At 50.5% G+C, this 10316-nt stretch overlaps 1 protein-coding gene across 1 annotated transcript in view; it reads right to left on the reverse strand.

The window, feature by feature from the left end:
• SSH1 (slingshot protein phosphatase 1) overlaps positions 1-10316 on the reverse strand; it is a 31134-nt gene that overhangs the window by 18117 nt on the left and 2701 nt on the right. Inside the window, exon 2 of the mRNA XM_015643503.3 lies at positions 8370-8410. Coding sequence (XP_015498989.1) covers positions 8370-8410 — 41 coding nt within the window. The remainder of the gene's footprint in view (positions 1-8369; positions 8411-10316) is intronic.

Genomic DNA, 10316 nt, shown 5'->3' on the forward strand with positions numbered 1-10316 from the left:
AGAACTGATTTTTTCCCCCTTTTTCTTCCCCCCTTTGCTGTTTGGTCTGGAACAAGCTCAGCCACCTCAAGGCAACTGAGGAAGAACACAAAGCAGCCCTGCAGAGGGGCAGAGTCAGCCCTGCTGATGCTCCCATAGCCCAGCCAGACCCTCAATATTCCAGAGGGTGGATTTTAGGTGAGCAGAGGGGACTGGCATTGTCCCACAGCCACACCATAACAGCAACACAACCCAAGCTGGGAAGGAGCACATCAAACAGCAAGGAAGATACAAGGAGAGAAACAGGAAGAGCTGAGAGCAGCTGTGTGGCTTCTGCTCCCCAAAAAAGCCAAAGGTTAATGCAGAGGCACTGCTTGCTTTGGCCTGACAGAGGCACATCTGATAACACTTCCTGACCACCAGAGGGGCCTTCGAAAGGGGCAACACAAAACAGCACCGGGGAAAAAGGGACTTCAAAGCTGCTCCTTCCCATGGCACTGCACAGCCCCAGGAACAGCCCCAGGGACTCCAGCAGCAAGTCCCTTCTCCTGCTCTTAATGAAGTGTGTCCAACACTTTGCTCTGTCACACAACGATTAGAGGGAATCACCTGGACAAACACAGGTGGGAATATCAGCACAGCCATCCAAGCTCAGCCCCACACAGAGCAGGGCTGCCATTGGAGCAGTGTGCTCCCCATGGAGCAGCACCTGGAAAAGCCCAGTTCCAACACGTGCAATGATGGTTTAGAAAAAAGTGCTATTGCATACGTGTAGGATTTGGGACATGCTGAAAAACTGAGCTGTGGTCAGGGCTGCAGGAGCCCAAAACACCTAGCAAGGTCAGAGAGATCTGCTCAGGACCACTTGGACTGAGGTGTTTTTACTACCAGAAATGCAAGGCAGGAAAGCTCTTTCCATACCTGTGACTTCCACACCCAAAGTCATCATTCCCAGACCTCCTGAGCTGAACACTAGTCATCCCCAGAACAAAAGCAAAACATGGGCTGGAGGTTCACAAGGAGAATATCTCCCCTTCCTCGGACACAACCAGGGCATCTTTGTGCTGGGAAGGGGCCAGGCAGCAGCTCCAGTTGTGAGAGGGGTTTGTAAAGCCTCCCTGCAGGAGCTACCATCTCTCCCATCTATTTTGAAGGAAGTAAGATGTTGGGGAGACAGAAAAACTCAACAGGCTTTGCTGTTCTCAGCAGAACAGGGACCAAGGGGAGTGTGAATGTGCATTGTTGGGCTCAGAGGCGTGGGGATCGTGGGCCATATCCCAGCAGGAATGCTGAGAGGGCTGCAGACACTGCAGGCCATTCAACACAAACGCTCCTCTGGAACAAAGGGCAAAAAGAGAAAAATGAAATCAATCATGAAGCCCACAAAAGCCAATTTCCCAACAGAAATAGACTGCTGATGATGTCCCTCCAGCCGCTCCTGGGATGCACCGGCCTGAAGCAGTGATCAGCACGGATCCACACGGAGCTGAACCAGCTCGGCTCTGAGTATCCCACCCTGGGGGCAACCTCAGGATCCACGCTGTGCCTGCAGACAACCCATGAGCAGCTGGAATAAACCCTCCAAGAGAAGGGGCAGGAAGAGGAAAACAAACAAATTATCAGGATCATTCTCCATTCCAGCAGACTTGCGCAAAGTAAATTGACAGAACTGCTCCCAAACAGCCAGGATTGAGAAAATTCTAGGAATCCCTAGTACTTGGATGGTGAAAAGCCAAATAAAATAAGAGATTGTTTCACAAGGAAAAAATAAATCCTTTCTGCTCATCCCATTAATTGCAGGGTTCAAAAAGGCACGAGGCTGATTCTGGCATCACCCAGCTACGCCATGGGCTTGGAACTCGGTCTGAATCCTGAGGAGCATTTCTGAGATTCCCACTGAAACACGATGTCACTTTGGTGACAGTTGCTGTCTCAGGAGGCCAGGCTAGATCCTCTCCAAACCTCAGCCTGCACGAGCTGCTAGGAAAAGGAGTATTAACCCTACACAACCTCCCAGTACTGGTGTCCCCAGTACATGCCCTAGACTGTCCCCAGCCTGCTGTGGCAACCCCAGGGCCACTCACTCTGCCGTGGGGGCTGGGCAGAGCTGCTCCACACAGCAGCTCATGCTCACCTGGACTCATGGACCTGGGGGACAAAGTTTGGGAAAGCAGGAGCTGGCCCAAGGGAAGAGCAGAGGGACACACAGAACATCAGCAAAAGCATGCATTTCCCTGGTGGTCTGAGGAAAGCCAGCTATTCCCAAAACACTGGCTCCCTGTGTTTTCCTGCAAGTCACTGTTCTGGATGTTGCCATGTTCCTGCCATTCCTGTTCCATGACCACAGGTAAGGGGCAAGCCAGGCCACAACCCCTGGAGTTATCCCAGAGCAGTGCCCAGGCTGAAGGAGAGTGGGAAGATGCCCACCATGGAGGGGCCACACCAGAGGCAGAGCCTCCACCCACACTCCTGGCAGGAGCTGATCCTGCTCCTGTCCTCCTCCCCAGCCGAGCTGTCAGCACATGGGCCCATCCTTCTGCATTCCTCCTGTCAGCCCATTGTTTTAATCCTTAGAACTATTTTATTAAGTCACCCCACTTCACCCACTCAGCAGTGTCTCCCAGAGAAACAAGTGGAAACTCTCCAATGGCGCCACTGGAAAAGAAAAGGAAGGTGAATAACAGTTTGAAGGATTAAGGGAGCAGCTTCCAAGCGGTGTGAGCGAAGGTCAGCCAGGACACAGACAATGGCATCGGAAGCATGGCTGGGAATCTTGGTGGCACAGCAACCCTAAAACCAGCTGAGCTGCTGGGTTTCAGAACGGCTCCAAAAAAGGCAGTGGAGACCAGGGAGTACATGACACATTGGTAATGTGGAAAAACAAAATAAAATAAATCCAGGCGGATCACGCGGGTTAAGAGGGAGAGTGAGAAAAGTTCTGGCTCAGCCCTGACACCTCGAGTGTTTAACTAAACTGCAGCCTGCCTTCCCAGCCCCCTGAGGGTACACAGCCAGCATTCCCAAAATCAGGAGAGTGCCAGGCAGAGGCAAAGCTCACTCACAATGGAGAAGTGGTGGTAAAAACCTCAGCTTCATCCTTCTTTCCCCCCTCCACTCCAAAGGCACCTTTTCCAAGCAGGATGGTGCTGCAGAGGGAAGCAGACAGCTGCAGCTCAGGATGTTTTGCAGGGATGGGAGGGAGATGCCAAGGCATGGGCAGCAGTCTCCACTGGGATGCAAGTGTTGGACACGGTTGGATGTGACCATTTGGATGGCAGACAGAACAAACAAGGAACCTGGCAGCTTTTTGGGACATCTGAACAGGACATTTTGTCCCATTCCCTGTATTTCTGGCTGACTTGGTTCCTGATATCCTTGGTTTCCTTCACCAGCAGTTCTTGCAGCAAGGATTTCTTCAAGCAACTAAAATCTTCAGAGAGGGAAGACAAGTCCTGCAGAGGAGAGTCCTGATCCCAGATAAACATAAACAAATGGTGGATGTGCTGTGTACCCTAATCTGTTTGAATCTGGGCTTATTTTTGGCTTATTTTTGTGCAGTGGTGAAGGGATTCTGCATCAAGGATTTAAATGCTGCAAAAGGGATGTGTAAATGTTTGGGAAAAGACTCAGGGCTCTTGGGAAATAATTTCACAAGAAGTAAAAGCAGGCCTAGGAAGGTGTTCTGTCCATTCCCCATTCCAAAAACATCTTAGGAGCACTTGCCAGGCAGATCACAGCTCTGATTTGTATGAGAAATCCCTGACTCACAGATCTTGGCAGACAATTATCAAAGATTAAGATATTTCAAATCAAGAGGCATTTAAAACCAAAATATTGTTCTGACCCAGCTCTAACACCTAAATAAACAGTGACCACACTGGCTTTTTACAGGAACAAGTGCTCGGTGCACAGCCAGTACCTCTGATAATAGGGCCTCATGGTTTGGGTTCTGCCAAACTGCTGAGGTTTCATGAAAGGAAAAAAAAACCCAAAAAGATTTAGATACAATTCCAAAAGAGTCTGATCATCACATCTTCAAATTGGCAGCTCTCCTGCTTCTGCTCTACCTACATCCAAGTAAACTCCTCATATTGCTCAACTTCAAGTCAGCAACAGTTTCCTGGAAAGGCCAGATCTTAAATAAGTGTCAAATAAGTGAACGCTTCCTTAGCTCTGTGGCCTTTGAACATCCACACACAACCCACCACAAAATGTAAAGGCCTAATTATACCTTCCTGAACTTCCAGGGCCACACCTCCGGGCTGAGAGCTCCTGAGGCCCGGGGGCTGGGCCGGTGCCTCCCCATTGTACGGAGCACGCTAAGGCAGGATGCTGCCACCGGCCAGGATGTGATTCAACGTCCTGTTTTGAACACTTTGTGAAGTCAGCAACTTCTGCCCCGAGATCTCCCACCAGCTCCCTGAGACACAATCAATCTGCAGCCAGCAGGACCTGTCAAGGCTGTAATGAGCTGCTGTCCCCACAAATAAATCCTCAAGGCAGCTGCCCCCGTGCTCCCCCGCCCTGAGCGCCTGCCCGGCACCGTGGACATGGCCATGGGTACAAGGCGTTCATTCAGTGCTGCTCCAGCAAAACATCTCCTAAATCCCTAAAGAAATTGAGGATCGTGGTGTTAAAAGATAATTTTGGTGCACAAAAATATAAAACACATTAAATATACACTGTTTAAGATATATACATATGTGATATAAGATATAATGGTGTCCTGTGGTGTGTGCCAGAGGGATGATCATGGAATTATTTAGGTTGGAAAAGACTTCCAAGATCAAGTCCTGCTGCTCCTGTGGTTCTGCCAAGGCCACCACTAAAGCAAGTGCCACATCCACGCAGCTTTTCAATTCCTCCAGGGATGAGGACTCCACCACTGCCCTGGGAAGCCTGTTTCAATGCTTAACAACTCTTTCCATGAAGGAATTTTCCCTGATATCGTATCTAAACCTGCTGTTGCTCCGTTAAGAGTTTGTCTGCTCCAACGACTCCTGCTGTTGATCACTGATCTGCAAATGTACACGAGCCCAACCCTGAAAATCTCTACCTCCCACAGCTGCTTTAGCCAGCTCTTAAAATTTCGTTTAGAGGTGCCAAACAAGACCAATTCTTTCCATAGCCATCTTCAGGCTTGATCAGAGCCTGGAGATAACCAACTTCCAGGCCCTTCTGCAGTGGTTCAACATCTATCTCTCTGCAGAAGGTGCCTGAAAACATTCACCCGGCCCTGCATTTAGCCTGTGATTGGAAAGCAAATCAATCAAAGCAAAGATTACAGAACAACTGGCTAAACAACCCTGTTTATATTTGTAATTAAAACCAGTGATTATCTTGCTGTTTTTGCCAACCACATCTGAGAAACAGCCCACTCTCACAGAGCAATTTGGGTTGTACAACATCTCCTCTGCCTCGGTGTGGCAGAGCCAGCACATGGCCAAGAGTGAGAATCAACTGGATCACACCAAAAACAGAGAACTGCACATCCAGCCCTGTGCCAGAGCAGGCAGCTGGGAAAGAGCTGGGCTCTGCTCTGCCTCCTCCTTGATAGCATCTCCTGGGAGTTTGCTCAGAGCTGGAGCAGCAGGATCTGGGGCTGAGATAAGGCCACAGGCACCACACGCACGAGGCTCGCGCGGAACTTGATCTCAGAGAACTTAAGGCTGTGCTTAAGTCTAGGCTAACACATCCTCCCATGGGCTTGGCCTAGTCCTGACAGCGGTTTTACAAAGATTTGGGTGAGCTGTGGGTGTGCAGCACCATTAAGGGAAAAAGGGATCAAGCCACAGCATCTCCCTGATGGTTATCCAGGAGGGAAGGTTTGAGCAGACACCGATAACACAGCTCAGACGTGCAGCTTCTGGCTGCACTGAGCCCTACAGGGCTCTCAGATCTCTTATTTTTCCTTCTGCTCTGAGTCTTTACCCTCGGGGAGCAACACAGACTCCTGGCTGCCTGCTGGTAGCAGTATGGATGTTACATTGTTGAAGCTTCCAGAAAATGTTAGGTAACAGAGAAAAAGATAGTCATCTTAAAGCAGATTAATGTCCAAGAAAATGCAGATAGCAGCATTATCTTTGAAAGCAAAGATGAACCTAGAGCATGTCCTCTTGGCCTGTGCTGGGGTAGAAGCTGTTCCAGGAATAAAGAAAAGCATTTTGGAATGATAGAAACCATAAGGAAGGATGACCAGGGAGCAACAAGATGTGGCTGGGTGCAAAAGCACGATACAGACCTGCTCCTCCAAGAAAACAATCAGATGGCTCATGAAACCAGATCCAACTACGCAACCTCATATGAAAATCCTGGAATGTTTTGGAATGAACAAAAAGAATTTGACACCAGGCAGATGAATACATTATGTCATAAATGTGTACTAGCTCAGCCATCCTGTATTGATGAAACACAGCTTGAGCTGGCAGCATGTTGGGGACAAGTTTCCAACAATCCTTCCTTTTCCCTCACCCTTAGATCTCCGAGGTCTGCAGAGCCAGGAGCTGGACTGCTGACCCCTGTGCTCAGGGCACGTGTGACAAAGCCCAGCTGTCACCAAGCCTAGACCAGGATTGAACGAGGCACAAACACCAGCACAGGCCATCCTGCAGGGATTTTTCAAAGAAGCAGCACAATGAAGTTGAACAATTCTGCCACCCCCTGGGCACCGGGCAGAGTCTCAGCAGATTAATCCAGAGCAGGGAAGGGGACAGCAGCCAGTGGGAAGGGGACAGGATTGACCCACCAAACAAACAGGAGCTCCATTTATCATCTGGGTTGTGTCTGCACATTTCCTCCAGCTCTTGGCAGTGTTTCCCCCTGCGGACAGCAGAGGCTGTGCGTGAGAGCCATCTGATTCTCGAGGTCTGTCTGGCTATTTAATTACCAGATTCTTATCCTGACAATCGTATACAGAAGAGCAGCCCCAGGAGACTGAAGGACAGAGGAAGCTCATGGGATCTCAGTGTCCAACGTCAGTGCTGCAGCATTTTTCAACAGCCAGGAGAAAAGCATCAGCCTTTAAGCCTGGTCTAAGCCACTGCTGGTGGCTCTGGTCAGTGGTGGATGCACATGCCTGGCTTGCAAAGAGGCCAGACAGACAAAAGGTGGCCACAAATCCAAGGATCTCACCAGGATTTATTTGTACAGTGAGAACATTTGCATTGAAGAGGATAAAGCTGTATTTTCTCTTTCAGCACTGAACTGTGTATCTAAAAGAGGAGGCTGCCATCCTGCTCAGTTACATGTTACTGCTTAATACCACATGGGGAAAAGCAAAAGAATTGGGGTTCTATGGCTGTTCATGGCTTCAGCAGGTTCCTGCTGGGGTCTTGGATTGTACAAGAAGCAGAACAAGGAATCCTGAATTTAGATTTGATCAACGCAAAATCCATTCCCCACAAAGTCATCAGCTCTCCAATGGCATTACAGACAGCCATGAAATGCCCACACACAGGAGAGCACACACAGCAGACACACAGCACTTCTGTCTGCAGCCCATGTGTGTGCAGACAGGATAGCCATGGAATTCCAGGCCTCCCAGGCAGGCTGCAGCCAAGAGACACCACCCCAGATCACAGAAGCAAAAAAGTCCAACAATTTCCTTCTCTGTCCACAAGCAGCCCTGCTTTCTGGTCTCTGACTTCACTTGCAGGGCAAACACAGTTCAAGCAGCAGCATGAACGGCTTTGCTTTTCCTGAACCCAAGATAATGAAAGCAGGAAGGAGAGACAAGAAGAAACCGAGAGCTGAACCACTGCTGTGCCTTTATCCCTCCCCCCTGGGCTGTGGTTTACAGGTTAGAGGGTAAGAGCTGCCTGCAAGAGCCAGGCTTAGAGTGAGCCATCCACAGCATTACTCAGAGCTCCATTAGCCAGGGCCATGGCACATGAGCTTGTGTCACCACTTTGGATCAGCAAGAGGAGCCTCTCTCTTCTCTGGCAGCCCTTTATTTCCTTTACATGAACACAGTGGCTCTGCACAACCCCAAGGAGGCAAATTCCTGGTAGTTAATATCCAGGAATAAGCAGAGCTCTCCCCTCCCCACCCTGGGAGCAGATCCCCCTTCCTGAGCGGAGCCCCAGCCTCAGGGAGCAGCAGCAGAGTCAGAGATGCTGTGATAACATTAAAGTGCTGTGGCCAGAGCTGACCAGTAATTTTCCAGTGTCTTCCCACCAGGGAAAAAGGATCACAAACTCTCTTTTATTCTTTTAGCTTGCTAAATGCTGATCTCAAAACTGATGAGGAAGAGAGCATCCCCAGGTTCAGCTCTCTGCAGACCAGGCCATGCCCTCCAGCAAGGCACAGGCTGGGGGATCTCTTCGGGATCAGGACTGGGATGCTTGGCAGACAATCGGAAACGTTGTTAAGAGCCCAAAAGCTCTGCTTACCTCACATTTAGTCTGCGCTCTTCATCACTGCCGACCTCTGCCTGAGGGGAGAGAGGATACAAGGGAGTTACATGCTGGTTGTTTCCACATTCCACCTTTAAATAAAAACCCTGCACCAACAGGGTGTGAGGGGCTGTTTTCCGAGGGGTTTTTCTTCCCGGGACCAGAGATAAATGAGACTCCCTAGTCCTGTATGCCACCAGCACCCGGCGCCGGGTGACAAAGGGGCTCACGGGGATTTTAAAGCTATTAGGTCCTAATCCTGCAAGCTGGTCCTGGAGCGCAGAGCGCTTTGAAGAGCGGCAACCCCGACGTCACCGGCGCGCACACCTCGCTCCCACTGCGCGCACACGTGAGGGCAGCAGCTGGCAGCCACGGCTGGGCACAAATCACTGGGATTCGGGGTGTCCCAAGCACAGGGACACAGCCAAAAGTGCTCCCTGGAATGTCCCAGCTCCAGCACCTGACTTGCAGCTCCAGGGCTTACACTACCAGGACAAGGAGGCCACCTCCACCTGGATGCTGGCACACGTGTCCCCAGGTTGGGACAATGCACATCCTCTGCCTGCTGCCTTCCTGGGGAACACGCTGCTTTGGTGGCAGGCATGGATTAAAATGGACACTTCTGCACCAGGCACTGGTGGAAAGTCCCCCTGGAAGCAAATCTGGCTGCTCAGGTGACACTACACTTTATTGACTCTCCTCAAAAGAGAAGTGTGACCTCAGCCTGCTTCTAAAACCAAGCATTTTCACAGAGTTGTGCTTTCCAGTCATCCCCTTCAACTTCCCTAGTAGCCAGGAGACAAAATTCCTTATTAAAGAAAAGCAGAGTTGGGGCTACCAAAACAACAGGCTCCAAGATACTTCTGCTTTGGTCCTGGGTGAGTACAGAGGAAAAAGGGCTGGGAGCATTCCTTGCAGGGCAAGGTTATGCTGGGGAGAAGATTTGGGCCCAAAATGCAAAGCAGGGACCTTACAGGAAATCCTTCACAGTCACAGCACATCAGATCTGGACAAAGCTGAAAGGACACAAGCCTTGAAGGAATCAGGCTCCATCAGTGCTGACACTTGGGGAACATCCCATTATTTCCAACAGCATAGCTCCAAACCCACATCAAATGAGGGTCCCAGTAAGAGTTACTTGTTTCCAGGTGGTTTTGTACAAGTTAAAAACAAGTTAATTGTATCATTTCAAATGCTCACGATGGGAGCTTTGGAGGGGTGAGGGGACCTGGATTGCTCCCCATCCTCTCAAGCTAGGATTCAGGAGGCTGGAGGGCACAGGAGCTGCTCTGCTGACAATCTGTGAAAAAGAAGTAAAACAAGGGGGGGGAAAAAAATCCCGCAAATGTAACAGCAGAGGCCGGATATTGGAACTGTGGCCACTTGGATGCAGGGAGATGCACAAGGCTGTCCCGACTGACCCAGCAGAGGGTGAGGAGCATACCATGGCTATTTTTAGTCTGTTTACAGTGCGTAGCTGGGCTGCAGGCAGGGCCCCAGAGCACCCCGAGTCCCAGTGCCCCCACTGGCAGATCCCCCAGCCCTGGGAAGCTCTGGCAGGTTTGGGACCTTTGCAGGGTCACCCTCCTATTTGTTTGGGGCTGTCTCGTAGCAACAAATGGAGAAAACTTTCTTCCTTTTTAAACAAACGTGACTGTGAGGATGACAACTCTTGGATGTCATCAGCTGGGGCTCAGAGCAGGGCTGGGCCTGGAGCTGCTGTGGGCTCCTCTCCTGCAGGAGCTGAGCTGTTTCCCAAAGCTGACTTTCCCTGTATTTTCTACTAAAAACTGCAGGGAAACCAAAGCAAGGCCATGCCGAGCCCTCCTGCCCTGTCCCGCTTAGAGCTTCCCTTACAGCTGGCAGGGTTTGGGGTGCACCACACACTGTGGGGTGTGGAGCTGGATTTGGGGTGCACCACACACTGTGGGGTGTGGAGCTGGA

Source organism: Parus major, chromosome 15 (assembly GCF_001522545.3).
Source record: "Parus major isolate Abel chromosome 15, Parus_major1.1, whole genome shotgun sequence".
Taxonomy (NCBI): domain Eukaryota; kingdom Metazoa; phylum Chordata; class Aves; order Passeriformes; family Paridae; genus Parus; species Parus major.